Source organism: Leptodactylus fuscus, chromosome 11 (assembly GCF_031893055.1).
Source record: "Leptodactylus fuscus isolate aLepFus1 chromosome 11, aLepFus1.hap2, whole genome shotgun sequence".
Taxonomy (NCBI): domain Eukaryota; kingdom Metazoa; phylum Chordata; class Amphibia; order Anura; family Leptodactylidae; genus Leptodactylus; species Leptodactylus fuscus.
In genome coordinates this window covers 46365235-46390625 of record NC_134275.1, presented here as the reverse complement: position 1 = coordinate 46390625, position 25391 = coordinate 46365235, and the positions used below count along the sequence as shown (strand labels likewise).

The 25391-nt window shown below is 45.5% G+C and overlaps 1 protein-coding gene across 7 annotated transcripts in view; it reads right to left on the bottom strand.

Moving 5' to 3' along the window:
- GRIN1 (glutamate ionotropic receptor NMDA type subunit 1) overlaps window positions 1-12565 on the bottom strand; it is a 52618-nt gene extending 40053 nt beyond the window's left edge. For 2 of the 7 annotated variants that reach the window (XM_075259566.1, XM_075259564.1), the window contains exon 1: window positions 11553-12561. In XM_075259566.1, coding sequence (XP_075115667.1) covers window positions 11553-12008 — 456 coding nt within the window. In that variant the 5' untranslated portion in view covers window positions 12009-12561. Of the gene's footprint in view, window positions 1-11552 lie in introns of all 7 variants that reach the window. The other 5 variants (XR_012711842.1, XM_075259567.1, XM_075259568.1 and 2 more) reach the window with 5 other exon arrangements.
- Between the last annotated feature and the right edge of the window lie 12826 nt (window positions 12566-25391).

Here is a 25391-nt window from a genome sequence, read left to right as displayed (position 1 = left end):
ATATATATATATTATATACATAGCAACTCCTCACATACTATATATATTTAAGGTGTGTCCAAACTTTTGGTCTGTGCTGTATATATATATATATATATATATATATATATATATATATATATATATACAGCACAGACCAAAAGTTTGGACACACCTTCTCATTCAAAGAGTTTTCTGTATTTTCATGACTATGAAAATTGTAGATTCACACTGAAGGCAACAAAACTATGTATTAAAACATGTGGAATTATATACTTAACAAAAAAGTCACCAGACCTGAACCCAATTGAGATGGTTTGGGGTGAGCTGGACCGCAGAGTGAAGGCAAAAGGGCCAACAAGTGCTAAGCATCTCTGGGAACTCTTTCAAGACTGTTGGAAGACCATTTCCGGTGACTACCTCTTAAAGCTCATCTAGAGAATGCTAAGAGTGTGCAAAGCAGTAATCAAAGCAAAAGGTGGCTACTTTGAAGAACCAAGAATATAAGACATATTCTCAGTTGTATCACACTGTTTTGTTAAGTATATAATTCCACATGTGTTAATTCATAGTTTTGATGCCTTCAGTGTGAATCTACAATTTTCATAGTCATGAAAATACAGAACACTCTTTGAATGAGAAGGTGTGTCTAAACTTTTGGTCTGTACTGTATATATAGACATACAAACACAATACATAGTAACTCCTCCCATGTCATAGATACAATATTTTTGGGGGTCATTATCTCCTCCCATGTCAGTAACTTCTCCCATGTTACATATACAATACATAGTAACTGTTCCCCTGCTATTTATATACAGTACCTAGTAACTCCTTTATGTTAGATATACAGTACAATACATAGTTGACGCTTCCTACAAACCTACATAAGTACTATATACCCCAGCGCTCCACACACAGTAAATGCCTGTAGTTGCTCCGTGTACCCCATTTTTTGGAACAATTACATCAAATTTAACAAGACCTGAACAGAAAATGGGTTATGCCTTACAAAAACTGGGTGTTCCAGGGATGGTCAAAGGGTGGTTTGGGGGTGGGGCCTGAATGTCTCTAATTTACCTGTTTGGTAAGTATGAGTACTGTATGTGGATTGTGCATGGCTATGCTTGCTATATAAGTGAGGTTGATGTAAGTGTATGAGCAGTTTATCCTTGTCAGATGACCTCTTATAGGACCCTACATTACACAGACTCGCCTCTATTTGAGTCTACACCTCCAATTCAGGATTGTCCATAGTCCACCCCCTTTGGAGCAAAGTTTTCTAGGACATTACCAACTTTTTGCAACAGATAGCAAATGGGAACATCGTCGTTTACACATCTGTACAGACCTAATTCTGCTCACACAGCTGTGTACTTGTTACAAGAGACTGTGCTGATGTACTGTACGAACCGAGCAAATTTATTAGGATGCTGTGGCTCTGAGGAACCTGTCTAGTGATAATATATATATATATATATATATATATATATCTATATCTATATATATATCTATATAATATATATATAGATATATATATATATATATATATATATATATACACTCACCGGCCACTTTATTAGGTACACCTGTCCAACTGCTCGTTAACACTTAATTTCTAATCAGCCAATCACATGGCGGCAACTCAGTGCATTTAGGCATGTAGACATGGTCAAGACAATCTCCTGCAGTTCAAACTGAGCATCAGTATGGGGAAGAAAGGTGATTTGAGTGCCTTTGAACGTGGCATGGTTGTTGGTGCCTGAAGGGCTGGTCTGAGTATTTCAGAAACTGCTGATCTACTGGGATTTTCACGCACAACCATCTCTAGGGTTTACAGAGAATGGTCCGAAAAAGAAAAAACATCCAGTGAGCGGCAGTTTTGTGGGCGGAAATGCGTTGTTGATGCCAGAGGTCAGAGAAGAATGGCCAGACTGGTTCGAGCTGATAGAAAGGCAACAGTGACTCAAATAGCCACCCGTTACAACCAAGGTAGCCAGAAGAGCATCTCTGAACGCACAGTACGTCGAACTTTGAGGCAGATGGGCTACAGCAGCAGAAGACCACACCGGGTGCCACTCCTTTCAGCTAAGAACAGGAAACTGAGGCTACAATTTGCACAAGCTCATCGAAATTGGACAATTGAAGATTGGAAAAACGTTGCCTGGTCTGATGAGTCTCGATTTCTGCTGCGACATTCGGATGGTAGGGTCAGAATTTGGCGTCAACAACATGAAAGCATGGATCCATCCTGCCTTGTATCAACGGTTCAGGCTGGTGGTGGTGGTGTCATGGTGTGGGGAATATTTTCTTGGCACTCTTTGGGTCCCTTGGTACCAATTGAGCATCGTTGCAATGCCAAAGCCTACCTGAGTATTGTTGCTGACTAGAGATGAGCGAACAGTGTTCTATCGAACACATGTTCGATCGGATATCAGGGTGTTCGCCATGTTCGAATCGAATCGAACACCACGTGGTAAAGTGCGCCAAAATTCGATTCCCCTCCCACCTTCCCTGGCGCCTTTTTTGCACCAATAACAGCGCAGGGGAGGTGGGACAGGAACTACGACACTGGGGGCATTGAAAAAAATTGGAAAAAGTCATTGGCTGCCGAAATCAGGTGACCTCCATTTTAGACGAATAGTGGATTTCAAATCCGGGTCATATGAGAATGTGAACTTTGTGACTATGAGACAGGGATAGCTGTACAGGCAGGGATAGCTAGGGATAACCTTTATTTAGGGGGGAATGTTATTAAAAATAACTTTTTGGGGCTCTATCGGGTGTGTAATTGTGATTTTTGTGAGATAAACTTTTTCCCATAGGGATGCATTGGCCAGCGCTGATTGGCCGAATTCCGTACTCTGGCCAATCAGTGCTGGCCAATGCATTCTATTAGCTTGATGAAGCAGAGTGTGCACAAGGGTTCAAGCGCACCCTCGGCTCTGATGTAGCAGAGCTGAGGCTGCACAAGGGTTCAAGCGCACCCTCGGCTCTGATGTAGGAGAGCCGAGGGTGCACTTGAACCCTTGTGCACCCTCAGCTCTGCTACATCAGAGCCGAGGGTGCGCTTGAACCCTTGTGCACACTCTGCTTCATCAAGCTAATAGAATGCATTGGCCAGCGCTGATTGGCCAATGTATTCTATTAGCCTGATGAAGTAGAGCTGAATGTGTGTGCTAAGCACACACATTCAGCTCTACTTCATCGGGCTAATAGAATGCATTGGCCAGCGCTGATTGGCCAGAGTACGGAACTCGACCAATCAGCGCTGGCTCTGCTGGAGGAGGCGGAGTCTAAGATCGCTCCACACCAGTCTCCATTCAGGTCCGACCTTAGACTCCGCCTCCTCCGGCAGAGCCAGCGCTGATTGGCCGAAGGCTGGCCAATGCATTCCTATGCGAATGCAGAGACTTAGCAGTGCTGAGTCAGTTTTGCTCAACTACACATCTGATGCACACTCGGCACTGCTACATCAGATGTAGCAATCTGATGTAGCAGAGCCGAGGGTGCACTAGAACCCCTGTGCAAACTCAGTTCACGCTAATAGAATGCATTGGCCAGCGCTGATTGGCCAATGCATTCTATTAGCCCGATGAAGTAGAGCTGAATGTGTGTGCTAAGCACACACATTCAGCACTGCTTCATCAAGCCAATACAATGCATTAGCCAGTGCTGATTGGCCAGAGTACGGAATTCGGCCAATCAGCGCTGGCTCTGCTGGAGGAGGCGGAGTCTAAGGTCGCTCCACACCAGTCTCCATTCAGGTCCGACCTTAGACTCCGCCTCCTCCGGCAGAGCCAGCGCTGATTGGCCGAAGGCTGGCCAATGCATTCCTATGCGAATGCATACTTAGCAGTGCTGAGTCAGTTTTGCTCAACTACACATCTGATGCACACTCGGCACTGCTACATCAGATGTAGCAATCTGATGTAGCAGAGCCGAGGGTGCACTAGAACCCCTGTGCAAACTCAGTTCACGCTAATAGAATGCATTGGCCAGCGCTGATTGGCCAATGCATTCTATTAGCCCGATGAAGTAGAGCTGAATGTGTGTGCTAAGCACACACATTCAGCACTGCTTCATCAAGCCAATACAATGCATTAGCCAGTGCTGATTGGCCAGAGTACGGAATTCGGCCAATCAGCGCTGGCTCTGCTGGAGGAGGCGGAGTCTAAGGTCGCTCCACACCAGTCTCCATTCAGGTCCGACCTTAGACTCCGCCTCCTCCGGCAGAGCCAGCGCTGATTGGCCGAAGGCTGGCCAATGCATTCCTATGCGAATGCATACTTAGCAGTGCTGAGTCAGTTTTGCTCAACTACACATCTGATGCACACTCGGCACTGCTACATCAGATGTAGCAATCTGATGTAGCAGAGCCGAGGGTGCACTAGAACCCCTGTGCAAACTCAGTTCACGCTAATAGAATGCATTGGCCAGCGCTGATTGGCCAATGCATTCTATTAGCCCGATGAAGTAGAGCTGAATGTGTGTGCTAAGCACACACATTCAGCACTGCTTCATCAAGCCAATACAATGCATTAGCCAGTGCTGATTGGCCAGAGTACGGAATTCGGCCAATCAGCGCTGGCTCTGCTGGAGGAGGCGGAGTCTAAGATCGCTCCACACCAGTCTCCATTCAGGTCCGACCTTAGACTCCGCCTCCTCCAGCAGAGCCAGCGCTGATTGGTCGAGTTCCGTACTCTGGCCAATCAGCGCTGGCCAATGCATTCTATTAGCCCGATGAAGTAGAGCTGAATGTGTGTGCTTAGCACACACATTCAGCTCTACTTCATCGGGCTAATAGAATGCATTGGCCAGCGCTGATTGGCCGAATTCCGTACTCTGGCCAATCAGCACTGGCTAATGCATTGTATTGGCTTGATGAAGCAGTGCTGAATGTGTGTGCTTAGCACACACATTCAGCTCTACTTCATCGGGCTAATAGAATGCATTGGCCAGCGCTGATTGGCCGAATTCCGTACTCTGGCCAATCAGCACTGGCTAATGCATTGTATTGGCTTGATGAAGCAGTGCTGAATGTGTGTGCTTAGCACACACATTCAGCTCTACTTCATCGGGCTAATAGAATGCATTGGCCAATCAGCGCTGGCCAATGCATTCTATTAGCGTGAACTGAGTTTGCACAGGGGTTCTAGTGCACCCTCGGCTCTGCTACATCAGATTGCTACATCTGATGTAGCAGTGCCGAGTGTGCATCAGATGTGTAGTTGAGCAAAACTGACTCAGCACTGCTAAGTCTGCATTCGCATAGGAATGCATTGGCCAGCCTTCGGCCAATCAGCGCTGGCTCTGCCGGAGGAGGCGGAGTCTAAGGTCGGACCTGAATGGAGACTGGTGTGGAGCGACCTTAGACTCCGCCTCCTCCAGCAGAGCCAGCGCTGATTGGCCGAATTCCGTACTCTGGCCAATCAGCACTGGCTAATGCATTGTATTGGCTTGATGAAGCAGTGCTGAATGTGTGTGCTTAGCACACACATTCAGCTCTACTTCATCGGGCTAATAGAATGCATTGGCCAGCGCTGATTGGCCGAATTCCGTACTCTGGCCAATCAGCACTGGCTAATGCATTGTATTGGCTTGATGAAGCAGTGCTGAATGTGTGTGCTTAGCACACACATTCAGCTCTACTTCATCGGGCTAATAGAATGCATTGGCCAATCAGCGCTGGCCAATGCATTCTATTAGCGTGAACTGAGTTTGCACAGGGGTTCTAGTGCACCCTCGGCTCTGCTACATCAGATTGCTACATCTGATGTAGCAGTGCCGAGTGTGCATCAGATGTGTAGTTGAGCAAAACTGACTCAGCACTGCTAAGTCTGCATTCGCATAGGAATGCATTGGCCAGCCTTCGGCCAATCAGCGCTGGCTCTGCCGGAGGAGGCGGAGTCTAAGGTCGGACCTGAATGGAGACTGGTGTGGAGCTATCTTAGACTCCGCCTCCTCCAGCAGAGCCAGCGCTGATTGGTCGAGTTCCGTACTCTGGCCAATCAGCACTGGCCAATGCATTTCTATGGGGAAAAGTTAGCTTGCGAAAATCGCAAACTGACAGGGATTTCCATGAAATAAAGTGACTTTTATGCCCCCAGACATGCTTCCCCTGCTGTCCCAGTGTCATTCCAGGGTGTTGGTATCATTTCCTGGGGTGTCATAGTGGACTTGGTGACCCTCCAGACACGAATTTGGGTTTCCCCCTTAACGAGTTTATGTTCCCCATAGACTATAATGGGGTTCGAAACCCATTCGAACACTCGAACAGTGAGCGGCTGTTCGAATCGAATTTCGAACCTCGAACATTTTAGTGTTCGCTCATCTCTATTGCTGACCATGTCCATCCCTTTATGACCACAATGTACCTAACATCTGATGGCTACTTTCAGCAGGATAATGCGCCATGTCATAAAGCTGGAATCATCTCAGACTGGTTTCTTGAACATGACAATGAGTTCACTGTACTCCAATGGCCTCCACAGTCACCAGATCTCAATCCAATAGAGCATCTTTGGGATGTGGTGGAACGGGAGATTCGCATCATGGATGTGCAGCCGACAAATCTGCGGCAACTGTGTGATGCCATCATGTCAATATGGACCAAAATCTCTGAGGAATGCTTCCAGCACCTTGTTGAATCTATGCCACGAAGAATTGAGGCAGTTCTGAAGGCAAAAGGGGGTCCAACCCGTTACTAGCATGGTGTACCTAATAAAGTGGCCGGTGAGTGTATATTGATAATGTAAGCCGATGGCTGGTCAGGTAATGGAGGGGGTGTGCATCTCATCCAGACTACTCAGGTGGGTGAGATGAGAAAACTCCAGAAAGAACATTTCTCAGCAGATAACTATTGTCTGCTGAGGGTTATTTCAGAGTTCCAGTTACTGGGCTGGATTTTTAGGAATGGCAGGTAGGTTGGTAGTGGGACCTGTCATTCCACCCCCCTCCAGTCCACACTTTGGGGATGTTCTAGCAGCGACTCAGCTGTAGAGAGTCTCCTCATCAAGGGAGGCTTAAAAAGCCAGCTCCAGCAGCAACACTTTGGCAGAGCTTGGCTGGAGTACCAAACAGAGAGGTCATATTTTTGGAGCTGTGTCCTGAATGATTCTACTGGCTTTTGGATTTCTGTTATTCTAGGTGAGGTAACCTATTCTATGTTTAGTTAGAGCCTAGCCGGGCAGGGATTTATTTTTGTATTTTGTTCCTGCACTACCTTTTTGAGTGAAAATAAAACTCTATCTTTGTTTTGGACTAAAGAATTTGGACTTGTGTGTCTATGCCACCCCACCTAGCAACCCCAGACCCTGACAATACCTAAAGGTGTAGATCACTGATTGCACCCACAGACAAGAAGACACAGCCCCAGTCACCCTGTAGGTGATGAGCTACCCTGGCACACCCCGTGGATGGCATCGCTGTACTCTCTGCTGCAGTAGTGTCGTGCCAGTCTCATCTTACAGGCTCCAGATACTCACACCACATAATAGCATTACATTCATCAGACTCAAGGCTAACAATTCCCCTGTGAGAACACTCTAATGGCCGCTTGGGGGCCCAGGAAGACAACTGAGTGGTTTTCATAAAGACAGAAGTGTTACCAGCTGTCAGGAAATTTACTGAAGATAAAATCTAGCAAATTACATTTTGACCAATCTCTGGAGCTTTTGAAGTAACATCTATCACCACTATGTTGTCACATTGACATGCAGTCCTGTCCTCAGTGACATCATCACAAGGGTAGACAGGTGAAGAGCAGTGTGCCACTCTCCTGAAATAGTCTGTGCTGCTGGAGGGACTCTGCTCCTCCAGTTGTCTCCATTCTTCTCCTAACATCAGCGTACTGCAAACCCACCTCCTAAAATACTCTGTTCTGCTGGTTAACCCAGCTTCTTTCATATTAGAAGCAAAGGGCAAAGTGAAGCAGCAGATGAGTGATCAACAAAAACTATATCATTGTTACATCCTGATATGATATCATTTATATCACATGGAAACCAACAAGTAATAAATGTGTAAATAGGAGAGAGAGAGATTGTTATTAATTCCATGGTGCTGTACATCTTAGGGTTTACATACGGTACACTAAATATACAAATATAATACTAACAATGACCAACTGGCACAGTGGGATAGAGGGCCCTGTCCGCGAGGGCTTACAATCTATGAGGGAAGGGGGATAGAGACAGAAGGTGAGGGGAGAGACTGTTCAGATGGTGGTGTGGTGATAGTGTTATTAGAGGTTGTAGGCCTTCCTGAATAGTTCAGTCTTCTTGAAGCCTGTGATTGTGGGGGTCAGTCTTATGTGTCGTGGTAAGGAGTTCCAGAGTATGGGGGATACACGAGAAATCTTGGAGACGGTTGTGTGAAGAGCGGATAAGAGGAGAGCGGAGTAGGAGGTCTTTGGAGGATCTGAGGTTACATGTGGGCAGATAGCGGTAGATTAGGTCAGAGAGATATGGAAGGGACAGGTTGTGGATGGCCTTGTATGTCAGCGTTAGTATTTTGAACTCTATTCGCTGGGCAATGGGTAACCAGTGAAGGGGTTGGTAAAGGGGAGCGGCCGATGAAGAACAGGGGGAGACATGTATTAAGTGAAGAGTGCAGTTTAAGGTGGATGGGGGCGAGGGTGTTCGCAGGGAATGGTGTTCCAGTAATCTAAGTGGGAGATAATGAGGGCATGGACTTGTATCTTTGTAGCTTCAGGGGTGAGGAAGGAGCAGATTCGATGCATGTTCTTGAGCTGGAGGCGGCAGGAGGTGTTGAGGGTTTGTATGTGTGATTTGAAGGATAGGTCGGAGTCCAGTGTTACCTCAAGGCAACGGACCTGTAGGACAGGGGTAAGCATGGTTCCATTAACTCTGATAGATGGGTCAGGTAGAGGGGCCATACGAGGTGGGGCGAAGATGATGAACTCCGTTTTCTTAATGTTGAGTTTGTGAAAGTGGGAGGAGAGAAAGGAGGTTATAGCCGCTAGACACTTTGGAACTCTGTACTACAGAGAGGTAAGGTCTGGTCCAGAGAAATATATTTGCGTGTCGTCAGCATAGCAATGGTAATGAAAACCATGAGATTCTATGAGTTGGCCCAGGCCAAGGGTAAAGATGGAGAACAGGAGGGATCCTAGGACGGAGCCTTGGGGGACACCTACAGAGAGAGGGCGAGGTGAGGAGGTGGTGTGTGAGTGGGAGATCAATCTGCGGTTGGGATAGATAGATAGATAGATAGATAGATAGATAGGAGAGAGAGAGAGATGAGATAGATAGATAGATAGATAGATATGAGATTGATAGATATAGATAGATATTAGATAGATAGATAGATAGCTAGATAGATAGATATTAGATAGATAGATAGATATGAGATAGATAGATATTAGATAGATAGATAGATAGATAGATAGATAGATAGATAGATATGAGATAGATAGATAGATAGATAGATATGAGATAGATAGATAGATATGAGATTGATAGATAGATAGATAGATAGATAGATAGATAGATAGATATGAGATAGATAGATATTAGATAGATAGATAGATAGATAGATAGATATGAGATAGATAGATAGATAGATAGATAGATATGAGATTGATAGATAGATAGATAGATAGATAGATAGATAGATATGAGATAGATAGATATTAGATAGATAGATAGATAGATAGATAGATAGATAGATAGATACCTGGTGTACATATAAACAGCAGCCTCTTACATACTCCCCCCCCCCCCCAGGTATACAGCCTGGACTGTAGATTCTCCCTAGTAATAGAGGCTGTCCTGTATATACCACACAGAGGTATTATGACCAAGTGACTGTGACGTCATTTTCCTTCTACCATTGGTATATCTACTGCATGACCCCCCATAGTGATGAGAGGAGCTGCCACCTGAGATCACCCGCGGGTCACCGGAAGCTATTCGGCTCTGTACATTGATGTGATCTGTGCAGAGATCTGGTGATCCAGGGATTTGTGGATCAGGCTGCAATGCGGACAAAGGAGCTTCATTGAAATTCACTGTGGTACCTCTTGGAGGAGGGGGAGGGGAAGACTGTACATATAGTAGAGTCTTATATACAGCTTACAGGTGATACCTGTATACCAGTGGTTGGCGTCTCCCTACATGTACAAGCATGGCTGTGACTCTAAAGATATGCTGGGAGTTGTAGTTCCATCCCAGACTGCAACCCCCTAACACGTACCAAAAAAAAAAATCAGCCCCAAGAGCTTCTTGAGGCGCCAGGATTGATGGGAGGAGGGGGCGTATAGCTATGTATAGGGCATAATTAACCCCTCATTCTCTGGGATGGTTACATAAGAGTTGTACATGTGTTCCAGACCTCTATGTATATTTTCATGTAGAGATGTGTTACTAGGCAGCACCAAGTATGTGCTAGAGCCAGGCTGCCAGGTCTGTGGGGGGCTATGAGTACATTGCCAAATGGGGAGGAGGGCAAGATACCCTCTACAGAGACATCTGCACCATTGGTACTTCATACATCTGAGATATATATGTACACACACACTGTATGTAATGCAGAGGTGATGTATACAGTCATGTATATAGATGATAGTTCATAGACCTGTTATACATATATGTAATGTGGATGTAGTATATGCAGTACATAGATCTGTTATGCAAATATATAACACAGTGTATATATAAAGGATAGTCCATAGACTTGTTATACACAGACACATATATGATACAAAATATATATAGGATAGTCCATAGACCTGATATATATATATATAATACAGTGTAGATAGAGGATAGTCCATAGACCTGTTATACATACACATATATAATACAGAATATATATACAGTATAGGATAGTCCATAGACCTGATATATACATATATAATACAGTGTAGATAGAGGATAGTCCATAGACCTGTTATACATACACATATATAATACAGAATATATATACAGTATAGGATAGTCCATAGACCTGATATATACATATATAATACAGTGTAGATAGAGGATAGTCCATAGACCTGTTATACATACACATATATAATACAGAATATATATATAGGATAGTCCATAGACCTGATATATACATATATAATATAGTGTATATAGAAGATAGTCTATAGACCTGATATATATATATATATATATATATATATATATATATATATATCTATCAGAGAGAGAGTATAGAGAGGCTAGTCCATAGACATGATATACATATATATAATACATTGTATAGAGAGGATAGTCCACAGTCCTGGTATATACTGTATATATATAATACAGTGTATATAGAGGATAGTCCAGAGACCTGATATACATATATATAATACAGTCTATATAGAGGATAGTCTACAAACCTGATATTTACATATATAATACAGTGTATATAGAGGATAGTCGCCTTTGACTAGTTGAAGGCTCCATCATGTTTACAGATTACCCTGTGCCATTTGCTAGCCCATGTTCCCCAGTGATGCCATGCTTCTAGTAATCTGATTGCCTGTCTTATGCCTACACATTGTTTGCCCTTGTCACTTCCCTGCCCAGTGCCCATTCTGTGCCCACATTTACCTGGCTGGAGATGAGGTCCTCACATACAGACAGTGCCATCTGGATGGCATTGGGCCTGTGGGTGACTGAGGTGGCGTTGAGTTGGATCTTCCAGGTGCCATGTCTCTTGTTGGCTTGGTTCACCGCCTCCCTAAATATCTGCTCATGTTTTTTGGTGCTCAGTACTGCCCCTATGTTCACTATTTTAGGGTCACAGCCGGCTTTGGCAAACGAGAACAGGAATAGAACGGCCAGGAGAAAGAGGCGCATTCTGTCCATGGGCTCTGCACACCCCGGCTGAGCCAACGTCCTGTATTTGGGGGGCCCCCCAGCTCCAAACAGGGTGAAGCCGAGACGCCACAGTCTGGAAGAAGAAGAAACCTGGACTCTCTGCAATATGGAGGGGTGGGCTGTGGGTGGAGGAATGGTACTCAATGGGGAGCCGAGGTCCTGATCATTCACAGGAGAGGAGACCATGCATAAATGTCCTGGCTAGGTGGAGGACTTCCTTAATCTTGGTCACTCCTAATCCAGATCTCCTGAGATCTCAGGTGTCTCCAAGGAGGCAATGGTGAGATGTGGAGATACTAGAGTCTAGGTGGTGCCAATGGTCTACAGATGGTTGACATGGACAACAGAGGTGGAGCTGATGTTGGTGGGGGTGGGAGTTGGATGGGGGTGTGATGATGGAATTGGGGGTGATGCTGGAAGGGGGACAATGATGGAGTGTCTAGGTGCTATGGTCAGTGATGGACATCAGGGCTGGTGCTGGAGAAGACCTCTGTCCTCATGGAGGGGCTGCGGCTGCTGCTGCTGTCCTTGGTGCTGAAACGAGAGCTGCGGCTGATTCCCTCTCTGTCTCCTCTGCAGTGACACAGTCTCCACCAATAGAGAGGAGGGGGGTCTCTCTCCCAAATAACAAACCCACCCACAGACCCGCTGCTACATTAACCCCCTGTGCACCGGCTGCTATTGCAGGCACCTACATCCCCCTCCCTGATGTCTTGTAGTTATTCCGTGCAGATATTCGGGTCACTAGGTAATTGGAACAAGTGTCGGAGATGCGGATCTTCTCCTGTCACCTCCAAAGCTGAGCGGGGCTATATCCAGGGCAGCAGATAATATAGCATCCTGGACTGTGCACGATAGTAGATGGCTGTAAATAGAGAGGAGCACACCTGTGTATACAATGGACAATGACAGGATAGATTATTGACCATGACAGAGGTCAGAGCTGTATCACTTCTAGCTGTCACTGTTATAGAGGTACTATGGCTGTCACTGTTATGGAGGTACTGTGGCTGTGACTGTTATGGAGGTATTGTGGCTGTCACTGTTATCGAAGTACTGTGTCTATCACTGTTATGGAGGTACTGTAGCTGTCACTGCTATAGAGGTACTGTGTCTGTCACTGCTATAGAGGTACTGTGGCTGTCACTGCTATAGAGGTACTGTGGCTGTCACTGCTATAGAGGTACTGTGGCTGTCACTGCTATAGAGGCACTGTGGCTGTCACTGCTATAGAGGTACTGTGGCTGTCACTGCTATAGAGGTACTGTGTCTGTCACTGCTATAGAGGTACTGTGTCTGTCACTGCTATAGAGGCACTGTGTCTGTCACTGCTATAGAGGCACTGTGTCTGTCACTGCTATAGAGGCACTGTGTCTGTCACTGCTATAGAGGTACTGTGTCTGTCACTGCTATAGAGGCACTGTGTCTGTCACTGCTATAGAGGCACTGTGGCTGTCACTGCTATAGAGGTACTGTGGCTGTCACTGCTATAGAGGCACTGTGGCTGTCACTGCTATAGAGGTACTGTGGCTGTCACTGCTATAGAGGCACTGTGGCTGTCACTGTTATGGAGGTACTGTAGCTGTCACTGCTATAGAGGTACTGTAGCTGTCACTGCTATAGAGGTACTGTGTCTGTCACTGCTATAGAGGCACTGTGTCTGTCACTGCTATAGAGGTACTGTGTCTGTCACTGCTATAGAGGCACTGTGTCTGTCACTGCTATAGAGGTACTATGGCTGTCACTGCTATAGAGGCACTGTGGCTGTCACTGTTATGGAGGTACTCTGGCTGTCACTGTTATAGAGGTACTGTAGCTGTCACTGTTATGGAGGTATTGTGGCTTTCACTGTTATGGAGGTATTGTGGCTGTCACTGTTATGTAGGCACCGTAGCTGTCACTGTTATAGAGGTACTGTAGCTGTCACTGTTATGGAGGTATTGTGGCTTTCACTGTTATAGAGGTATTGTGGCTGTCACTGTTATGTAGGCACCGTAGCTGTCACTGCTATAGAGGTACTGTGGCTGTCACTGTTATGGAGGTACTGTGGCTGTCCCTGGTATGGGGCATAGTGGCTGTCACTGTGATGGAAGTACTGTAGCTGTCACTGCTATAGAGGTACTGTGGCTGTCACTGTTATGGAGGTACTGTGGCTGTCCCTGGTATGGGGCATAGTGGCTGTCCCTATTATGTAAATTTCACTGATCTGAAAACACTGTGACTACCACTGCTGTAAAGGCATTGTGGTTGGTGCTGTTATGCAGGCACTGTAGCTGTTACTGTTATGGAGGCACTGTAGTTGTTACTTTTATGAATGTACTGTAGCTATCACTGTTATAGGTGTAATGTATCTGTCACTGTTATGGAGGTACTGTAGCTGCTACTGTTATAGGTGTACTGTATCTGTCACTGTTACGGATGTACTGTAGCTGTCACAGTTAAGGATGTACTGTAGCTGTCACTGTTATGGAGATACAGTGTTGGCCAAAAGTATTGGCACCCTTGCAATTCTGTCAGATAATACTCATTCTCTTCCAGAAAATGATTGCAATCACAAACTCTTTGGTAATAATATCTTCATTTATTTTGCTTGCAATGAAAAAACACAAAAGAGAATGAAAAAAAAAAAGTCATTTTACACAAAACTCCAAAAATGGGCCGGACAAAAGTATTGGCACCCTCAGCCTAATACTTGGTAGCACAACCTTTAAACAAAATAACTGTGAACAACCGCTTCCGGTAACCATCAATGAGTTTCTTACAATGCTCTGCTGGAATTTTAGACCATTCTTCTTTAGCAAACTGCTCCAGGTCCCTGAGATGTGAAGGGGGCCTTCTCCAAACTGCCATCAAGAGATCTCTCCCCCACAGGTGTTCTATGGGATTCAGGTCTGGACTCATTGCTGGCCACCTTAGAAGTCTCCGGGGCTTTCTCTCAAACCATTTTCTAGTGCTGACCTGAAGTGTGTTTTGGGTCATTGTCCTGCTGGAAGACCCATGACCTCTGAGGGAGACCCAGCTTTCTCACACTGGGCCCTACATTATGCTGCACAATGTGTTGGTAGTCTTCAGACTTCATAATGCCATGCACACGGTCAAGCAGTCCAGTGCCAGAGGCAGCAAAGCAACCCCAAAACATCAAGGAACCTCCGCCATGTCTGACTGTAGGGTCGTGTTCTTTTCTTTGAAGGCCTCTTTTTTTTCTCTGTAAACTCTATGTTGATGCCTTTTCCTACTTTTGTCTCATCTGACCAGAGAACATTCTTCCAAAACATTTTTGGCTTTCTCAGGTAAGTTTTGGCAAACTCCAGCTTGGCTTTTTTATGTCTCTGGGTAAGAAGTGGGATCCTCCTGAGTATCCTACCATACAGTCCCTTCTCATTCAGACGCTGACGGATAGTACGGGGTGACACTGTTGTATCCTCGGACTGCAAGGCAGCTTGAACTTGTTTGGATGTTAGTCGAGGTTCTTTATCCATCATCCGCACAATCTTGCGTTGAAATCTCTCGTCAATTTTTCTTTTCCATCCACATCTAGGGAGGTTAGCCACAGTGCCATGGGCTTTACACTTCTTGATGACACTGCGCATGGTAGACACAGGAACATTCAGGTCTTTGGAGATGGACTTGTAGTCTTGTGATTGCTCATGCTTCCTCACAATTTTGTTTCTCAAGTCCTCAGACAGTTCTTTGGTCATCTTTCTTTTCTCCATGCTCAATGTGGTACACACAAGGACACAGGACAGAGGTTGAGTCAACTTTAATCCATTTCAACTGGCTGCAAGTGTGATTTAGTTATTGCCACCACCTGTTAGGTGCCTCAGGTAAGTAACAGGTGCTGTTAATTACACAAATTAGAGAAGCATCACATGATTTTTCAAACAGTGCCAATACTTTTGTCCACCCCCTTTTTTATGTTTGGTGTTGAATTATATCCAATTTGGCTTTTTGACAATTCTTTTTGTGGTTTTCCATTGAAGACAAATTAAATGAAGATAATAATACCAAAGAATTTGTGATTGCAATCATTTTCTGGAATAAAATGAGTATTATCTGACAGAATTGCAGGGGTGCCAATACTTTTGGCCAACACTGTACTGTAGCTGTCACTGTTATGGATGTACTTTAGGTTGTCACTGTTATGGAGGCGCTGTAGCTGTTACTGTTATCAATGTACTGTAGATGCCACTGTTATGCAGACACTGTAGCTGGCACGGTTATGGAGGCACTGTGGCTGTTATTGTTATGGATGTACTGTAGCTATCGCTGTTATGGAGGTACTGTAGTTGACACTGTTATGGAGGCTGCAAAATTTACATACAACATAATAAAGTTAGTGGACAACAATGTTACCAAGCCAAGGGGAGCTGCCAGGTGCCTTCATGTTTGATGTCTGGATATATGACTGCAGCCTCTTTGTATTAGATGTAGTGCAGCCAAAAATCTTGTGTTTAGGAGTTGGGGGCTCTTGCCACCCTGATATACCGGCTTCATTCTTACACTTAAACAGTATATATATATATATATATATATATATATATATATATATATGCTAAATGTAATGACACCGGCTCTAGAGACCCGCACTATTCTGCAGCTGAGAGTCCCACTTATCAGTTGTCATGGCAACCTGCTTAGAACAATACGAGCGCCATGTCTTCTAGTAGCAGGAAATTATAGATTATATCGGGTGAGCAGTATTATTTATATGTACCCAGGATCTATATATGACACTGCTTCTAATCCAAATGACCTTCTTAAGTGCCTACAGAAATTAGCACCCCCTGTATCCTAATTTCCCCCATGTCTGGCCTTCACTCCATGATGCCAAAGTGCTACAATCTTTGTATTCATCTCCTATCATCTTTGAGTCTTTTTATACAGCGCCTTCCAGGGGGTTATAGTGGGTCACAAACATTATTGGCCCCATTGTTTTTATTCTGGCAGTTTAATGGGCACACAAAGATGCTGTAATGTCAAGGGATAAGTCATTATTAAGCACCAACATACTGTATTCCATTCTAGGTGGCCTTACTGATTCCAGACAGATCCCCAACTTTCACTTATGGTGGTGTATATGAGGGTGTTAAACTATCTTCAACCGGGAGATGTTGGGGAATGGGTGAGCGGGGCATGATGGAATTTAACATGGATTCTTTCTTTACCTGTTTACAGGTTGTGCATGGTATTATAGCTCAGCCCTATTCACTTCAATGAAATTGAGCTGCAATTCCAGAACCAAAACCCACATATAGGTATGGTGCTGTTTCTGAAAGAAAGCAGCCATGTTTTTCTAATTCTGTACAACCTTTTAAAGGGAATTTCGGGGCCTATATATTAATGACCTATTCTTAGGTCTTACATCATCAATATGTCATCACCTGGGGTCCAACACCCTGGACCCGCATAGATTAGCTGGTGGAAGAGACTTGAGAAGGGCAGCTCATCCTCATTCACTTTAATGGGACTGAGCTGCCCCTGTACTCTGTGACCATTCTGTGTCTGACGTCATTATGAGTGCTATGGCCTCTTCAAACAGTTTTTCAGGGGAGTCCTGGATTTTGGCCCCACCAGTCATTCATTGATGACTTAAGGATAGGTCATCAAAGTATAACTCCTTTAACCCTTGTGCACAGGGGAGATAAGATGATTCCAGAAATATCTGACAGCAGCCTTAACCCATTGAGAGCACATGCACACTCAGCTGAATCCAGAGTACATGTGTATGGGGGGGGGGGGGGGGGGGGTTGGGGACACAGTCTAATGTGTATGGAGATCTGTACTGTGTCATGATGTCACTGTTGTCTCTTGGATTGGGGATTGTGGGCCAGGGATGTCCCAAAATGTTGTCTGTTTTCTGGAGACAATGCATTGCCAACTAGACACCCCTGCCTTACACTGCTTGTGACCTGCTGAGTGTCACTGCACAGGGCGCAGCCTCTAAGAGCCTCACATGGGCATCTGTGGCTCTCCTGCCTCTATGGTTGGCGAGATAGTGATTTCGGATAAATCTAGGGTAGTGCTTGGACCAGCTGCACCTCCTCTACAAGTCTTATACTGTAGATGCTGTGAATAGTGGATAAAATCATCGCTGAACCCGAGTAACCTCAGAGGCCTCTTGTAACAATGTCAGGTTGTGTTTGCTGACGTTCAACAACTTCTTCGTATCCAGGTGTAAAGTCAGGACTACAGGGCGTGTGTCACCCAAAACAGCCGAATAGGATATATAGGTGTGTAAAGTGCTTTTACTCTGCCTGCATTCCTCACATTTTCAGGCCCAGGGGGCACCAGTTACAGGTCAAGATTTTGCTTTCTATAGACACAATTGTTTAGTTTTATAGCTGTAGTTCTCTGTGCTGTATAAACCGTTCATGGGAAAGGCGGAGGGGGATGTCCTACCGAGTCTCCAATCTAAGGGAAATTTGGCTTTCACCTTAGACTAATTTCACACAGAGGAATTTGGAGCAGATTTTGAGGCAGATAGCACCATGAAATCAGCTCCAAATTCCGTCCAGAATCCGCCTCCCATTGTTGCAGTAATGGATGCTTATTTTTTTCAGCACGTTGGGTAGCCTAGTCCATCTTGCTGTGGATTCTACCGTAAAACCCAAAGCATGGAGCTTGCGTTGAATAGACCCATTGGGGAGAATTTATCATTCCCTTTACATCAGAAAACTGGTGTAGAGGGATGATATTGAGCCACACGTTTGGCATAAGGCTGATTTACTAAGGCAGTTGCCTGATGTGTGTTAGAACAGAAAGCTATGGCAGGTCTTACCTAGTGTAGATTTTCATTCTGCTGCTGGGAGCTCTGACAGGTTTGTGAAGAGGCCGCAACCTCTCCTATGGATACTCATCAGTATAAAAAAAAATCTATTTGGGGCCAGAAAAACCCTTTAAGGATAGATTATCAATAATAGGTCTGTGAAAGTCCAGCAGCCAGACCCTCTACAGATCAGCTGTCCTGAAGCATGCGGGGAGCTGTAGGAAGTATAGTGGTGGGTTTAGGTACTACAGTTATGTCCTATTGAAGTCTATAGGACTAGCGTGATCCATGTAAACTGCGCTGTCCTGGAGCAGCAGATCCAACAACTGGGACCCCCACAAATTTAATATGGATGACCTATTCTAAGGATAGCATGTCAATATCAGAGTGGTGAGGGGCCACACGGTGGCTCAGTGGTTAGCACTGCAGCCTTGCAGCGCTGGAGTCCAGGTGTTCAAATCCCGCCAAGGGCATAAAACCATCTGCAAGGAGTATGTTCTCCCCGTGTTTGCATGGATTTCCATCCCATATTCCAAAAAAGACATAATGATAGGGAAAAATGTACATTGTGAGCTCTATGTGGGGCTCGCAATCTACATAAAAAATTTTTTAAAAAATCAGAGTGGTGGTCTCACACTTTAGACAGCTATACCCGTTTTTCTAATAGCAAATGCACATATGCTCACTGAAGTCAGCCAAGCATGCATGTGGATGTTTTCAATGGAGAGAGGATGTAGGTCACTGTCAGATACATCTTATCTCCCTGAGTGCAAATGGATCAGGCAATAGAATCCCAACATTCCCAATCCTTATCTTCGCCAACATGGGGACAGGAGAGAGCAAGAGCGCCCCCACACTCACTGGATGGCCTCCAATATCGGGATGGGGGAAGGAGTAAAGTTGACATTAATCTAATATGCTAAACACTGCACATTGTTACCGTTCAGCATCTTCAGGTGAGGGGGTCCCAGCAGAAAGACCCCCTTCCATACAGTCAGTTTCTTGCCCCTAGTGCTATGGAAGTTCTCCATAACAGCATAACAGGTACAGCGTAGCTATAGGAGGTGGCAGTCACTACTGGACCCTAGAGTCTGAGGCGTAATAAGAGTGTGTTAAATTGGGCCCAGTTACAGATTTTGCATTGGGTCTGTGATAACAGGACCTTGTAGATGTGACCGTACAAGATTCCTCTGAAGATCCTGGCTATAGAAGATGAAACGAGAGGTGAACGCGGCTCCCCCTCCCTGCAGCTGGCAGAATGAATGGAGACGCTGAGCTCTTTTCTGCTCTCGTAAAGACTCCCGCCGGGCTGTGGATGTTAAGCGCAGGGTGCCGGCTGCTCCGAGGCTTGTGTACACAGCGGCACACTATGCCGGGACCTGGTCATGTGCAGCGCTGCACGTCCCTGTCATAGTACAGAAATAGCAGAATATAATCCTTATAGATATGCTCAATGAATCAGTTCAATGACAAACCCAGCTCTACTACATCGCTCCTTGGTTTCCATATAACTGTAAATACAGGGGTTGTTACCCAGCTTACCTAGATACCGTAGACAATATGTCTGTGAGCCCCACTGTATCTGTATCGGAGCCCCACTGTATCTGTATCGGAGCCCCACTGTATCTGTATCGGAGCCCCACTGTATCTGTATCGGGGCCCCACTGTATCTGTATCGGGGCCCCACTGTATCTGTATCGGAGCCCCACTGTATCTGTATCGGAGCCCCACTGTATCTGTACCGGGGCCCCACTGTATCTGTACCGGGGCCCCACTGTATCTGTACCGGGCCCAATTTACCATGTGCTATCTAGAATACTGGTGTCATCTTATGATTAGCGAGGCCATTGGGTTCCCTGAGGCTCTAGGGTTCGGTCCTGACTGCTACCTCTGCACCCCCTATAGCTACACCCCAGCCTGGTTCTGCAGAACTCACAAGGTAGCTATATATATATATATATATACTGACTCAGCTTTCCCAGGAACAGATGTGAAGGATTAGTATGATAATAATACAGCACAGAGCTCCATTATAATGACAATGCGGTCTACCCGATGACATCATTGAGGTATGAGGCATCTGACGCCTCCTTCCCATCAGTGCTCCTCTCACAATATGGCCGCATGCGCCCTCTATTATTATTCCCTCCGATATTAAAACAGTTTTTTCATCAGAAATCCTGATTGTTTCCTTGGAGGCTTTGTATCTGCTCGCTGACTGCTCCATCTTGTTCCCTAGCAACCAGCCCCATCTCCTTAGCAACCGCATCACTTGATGGACTGGTACACATTAGCCATAAAAATATGAATTTCTCCTAAATTGCGCCCCCCGGACGCCGCGTCCTGACCTACTTCTCAGCTGTTATTGTATAGACGTAGACATTTTTAGACATGTTTGTACAATAAAAGCTTTATTAATCGTATGGCTGACACAATCACATACATGTGCCTGGGCACGGACCTACCATGTGTGCACAGGGGGCACTTACATAGGTAGGATAGGGGTCCACTTTTCACATGTAAGGGACTAATCTTATAAAACTGGCTGGTACATACATGAGGGGGCGCTCTATGCAGAGTTATTTGAAAGCAAGGGTCCCCTACATTCTTCTAGAACAGGGTGTAGCAGCCGAATTTGTAAGTAAATTGGTTTATTCATGCACTGTGAAAGCTCGATGACAAAGTCAGCTTTGCTATGTCTCTAAATTTGGCTTGGGCCAAAGAGAAAAACAATCACATTGCCTTGTTGTATTTTACATTCAGCAGAAGTGAAGGAGAGACGGATTTCAAGCGGAATTTGAGGCAGATTCCAAGTCAAATTCAGTGCCAAATTCCTACATGTGAACTTAGATTAGAAAAACATGATTTCTTTATTCCAGAAACCACACCTAATGGGTCTGAGCTGCAATACCACACACAACCTGTGAAGAGGGGTGGCGCTGTTTTTGGAAGGAGGCAGACATGCTTTTCTAATGCTTTAAAGGGGTTGTCTGGGAATTATAAGAAGCTCAGGAGTATGACTTTTTTTTCCGTTTTATACCCACCCCTGTTTTTATTATAATTCCTGGACAACCCTTTAAGCTCTGCTAGATCTTCTGCTGTGGCATGTACATATATAGAGGAGCTGAGTTTGTAAGCTGGCACAGCGTAGGGTAGAAAGTGATATCAGAGCCTAAAAAAGGAAGTTCAAGTAAAGTGTCAGCTCTGCTACATTTACAGCCCATATAACAGATGGCAATCTGAACTTCACTCTGTCTACAGGAAACCTTGACCTCTGTCTTATATCTTACAGGTGAAGGTGTTGTGTGCAGGGAGGGGCAGCACTCTCACCCAGTCACTGACTACTTGATTGTAGGATATGACAGGAAGAGACTAATTTATGATCAGTCTATTCAGACGTCTCCTACAGATATCTGCTGCTGGGAAAGCTGGGTGCCATCTAAGGCTGAAGCCCCACTTTGCGGAAACACAGCTTTTTTTGTTGCAGATTTTGTTGCATTTTTTTTTGAGCCAAAGCCAGGAGTGGGTTGAGCAGAAGGGAGAAGTATAAGAACTTCCTATATACACTGCTGAAAAAAATAAAGAGAACACTCAGATAACACATCCTAGATCTGAATGAATGAAATCTTCTCATTGTTTGTTCTGTACAAAGATGAATGTCATGACAACAAAATCACACAAAAATCATCAATGGAGATCAAATTTATTAACCAATGGAGGCCTGGATTTGGAGTCCCTCACAAAATTAAAGTGGGAAAACCCACTACAGGCCGATCCAAGTTTGATGTGATGTCCTTAAAACCTGTCAGTGTGAGGCTCAGTAGTGTGTGTGGCCTCCACGTGCCTGTATGACCTCCCTACAATCCCTGGGCATGCTCCTGAGGTTGTGGATGGTCTCCTGAGGGATCTCCTCCCAGACCTGGACTAAAGGATCTGCCAACTCCTGGACTGTCTGTGGTGCAACGTGACGTTGGTGGATGGAGCGAGACATGATGTCCCAGATGTGCTCAATCGGATTCAGGTCTGGGGAACGGGCGGGCCAGTCCATAGCTTGAACTCCTTCATCTTGAAGGAACTGATGACACACTCCAGCCCCATGAGGTCTGGCATTGTCCTGCATTAGGAGGAACCCAAGGCCAACCGCACCAGCATATGGTCTCACAAGGGGTCTGAAGATCTCATCTTGGCACCAGTCAGACTACCTATGACAAGCACATGGAGGGCTGTGCAGCCCTCCAAAGAAATACCACCCTACACCATTACTGACCCACTGCCAAACTGGTCATGCTGAAGGATGTTGCAGGCAGCAGATCGCTCTCCATGGCGTCTCCAGACTCTGTCACATGTGCTCCGTGTGAACCTGCTTTCATCTGTGAAGAGCACAGGGCACCAGTGGCAAAGTTGCCAATCCTGGTGTTCTGTGGCAAAGGCCAAGCACCTGTGGATGTCAGGCCCTCATACCATCCTCATGGAATTGGTTTCTAACCATTTATGCAGACACATGCACATTTGTGGCCTGCTAGAGGTCATTTTACAGGGCTCTGGCAGTGCTCCTCCTGTTCCTCCTTGCACAAAGGCGGAGGTAGCGGTCCTGCTGCTGGGTTGTTGCCCTCCTACACCCCCCTCCACGTCTCCTGGTGTACTGGCCTGTCTCCTGGTAGTGCCTCCAGCGTGTCACATTGCACCACAGACTGTTCAGGAGTTGGTAGATGCTTTAGTTCAGGTCTGAGATGAGATTCCTCAGGAGACCATCCGTAACCTAATCAGGAGCATGCCCAGGCATTGTAGGGAGGTCATACGGGCACGTGAAGGCCACACACTACTGAGCTTCAATTTGACACGTTTTAAAGGGGCTCTATCATTGGGAAAAGTCATTTTTAACTAATCACATCCTTGCATAGGCTTTAGAAAGTCTATTCCACTCCTACCTTTAGTATGTAGATTGCCTCAGTGGTTTCTGAATGAGTCAGTTTTTATTCATATGCTAATGAGCTTCCAGCCAGCACAGGAAGTTCCCAGCAGCACTCGTCTCTCCTATTACCTCCTATGTGTGTGTGCAAAAAGGAAGCTGAGTCATCATCATCAGCCTGTGCATAGGAAAATATAGCAAAGGGGTGCATGATGTATCGTCTAATTACCATATGAACAAAAACAGACTTATTCAGAAACCACTGAGGCAATTTACATACTAAAGGTAGGTATGGAATAGACTTTCTAAAGCCTATGCAAAGGTGTGATTAGTTAAAAATGACTTTTTCCCAGTGATAGAGCCCCTTTAAGAACATTACATCAATGTTGGATCAGCCTATAGTGTGTTTTTCCACTTTAATTTTGGGGGTGACTCCAAATCCAGGCCTCCATTGGTTAATAAATCTTGTATTCCGTCCGGGGTGGGGTGTCCTCATGCGGACGGAATGCAGAAGCTAGTGTGAACCGGACATAAGGCCCCATGTTGCAGAAAAACAGTTAGGCTGAGTGCACACAGGGTTTTTTGGTCGTCTCAGTTTCCAGACCAAAGATGCCGTGACTGGATGGTGCAGTGCGCACTCCGCTCTGGATTAGGCCCAATGAATGGGCCCAGTCGGGAGGATTCGCCTGTATAAGCATGTCTGTTCTTTTTTCAATGGGAGCCATCTTTTTGATCAGGATTTTGAGGTGAATTCGGCCTCAAAATCCTGTCCAAAAAGCTACATGTGAACTCACCTTTATATGATATGACCCCTGCAGATCTAGCTCTGATCTCAACATTGTCCAGTCAGTCTGGGATGACATGAAGAGACAGACGGATTGGAGCAAACCTTCATCCACAGATCTGTGCTTAGTTCTCCAAGATGGTGAGAAGACCCTCCCTACAAGCACTGATAGAAGGCAAAGCTCATTAGAGATGGGCAGTTTATTTTACTTACATATATAGCTCCACCATATTCTGCAGCGCTTTACAAACATATTGTCTGCACTGTAACTTTGAAACGTGGGAGGAAACCTGAGTGCCCAGACAAACATGCAAACGCCTCGTAGCCACGGCTATGGCTGTATTTGAACCCAGGACTCCAGTGCTGCTAGCCCCTGTGCTGCGCTATTACACTCTGGGGGGTCTCCAGAGATAGAGGCCTGGAGGAGGGGCAGGAAAATAACATCCCCCTCCTCACCTCTCCTGGGCCCTGGGTCTTTGGCCTTCTTCAGATCTCTTCTCTGATGTCAGGGGCCCTGGTGCCCCACTGCGGCCTGTGATTGGTCGTGTGTTGACATCATGACGCTGTTCACACCTGGAGTATAGTAAAAGCACTTTCGACTTGAAATCTGATGGATATTCGCAGAATAAATCTTGTGAGGTTCGCCCGTCTCTAGTGGGTTTCGGCTTCATGTACCTGCGGCTCTGTGATAACACGGACCGTACATGTGTGATCTCCGTGTGCTGCCCACGCCCTCTACAGGCCCATTCATTATTGCAGTGGCCCCAGGCTCATGGCCTAATACAAGGATTCTTTGGGCCCCTAGCAGATAATGGGGTCAGCGAGTGAGCGCACAGAGCATTGTAATACCCCAAACGGCGGCAGAATTAGATTTCTGCTCTGGCTTCCATTGTAAAAACACATTAATTTGTGCCAGCTTGTATCATTGCTGCGTGAACCCTCACTAAGGGCTTGTTCACACTGCGGTTTGTCGGATGGATTTTGGGGGCATGTGAATAGAATCTCAAAAAATAAGAAAAGTTGGCCTGGCAGTTATTTTGGGGGAAAAGTTTATCCTGGAATATTTTTTTAGTGCAGTGTGTGAACATAGCCGGAGGCGTCTGCCCGGGG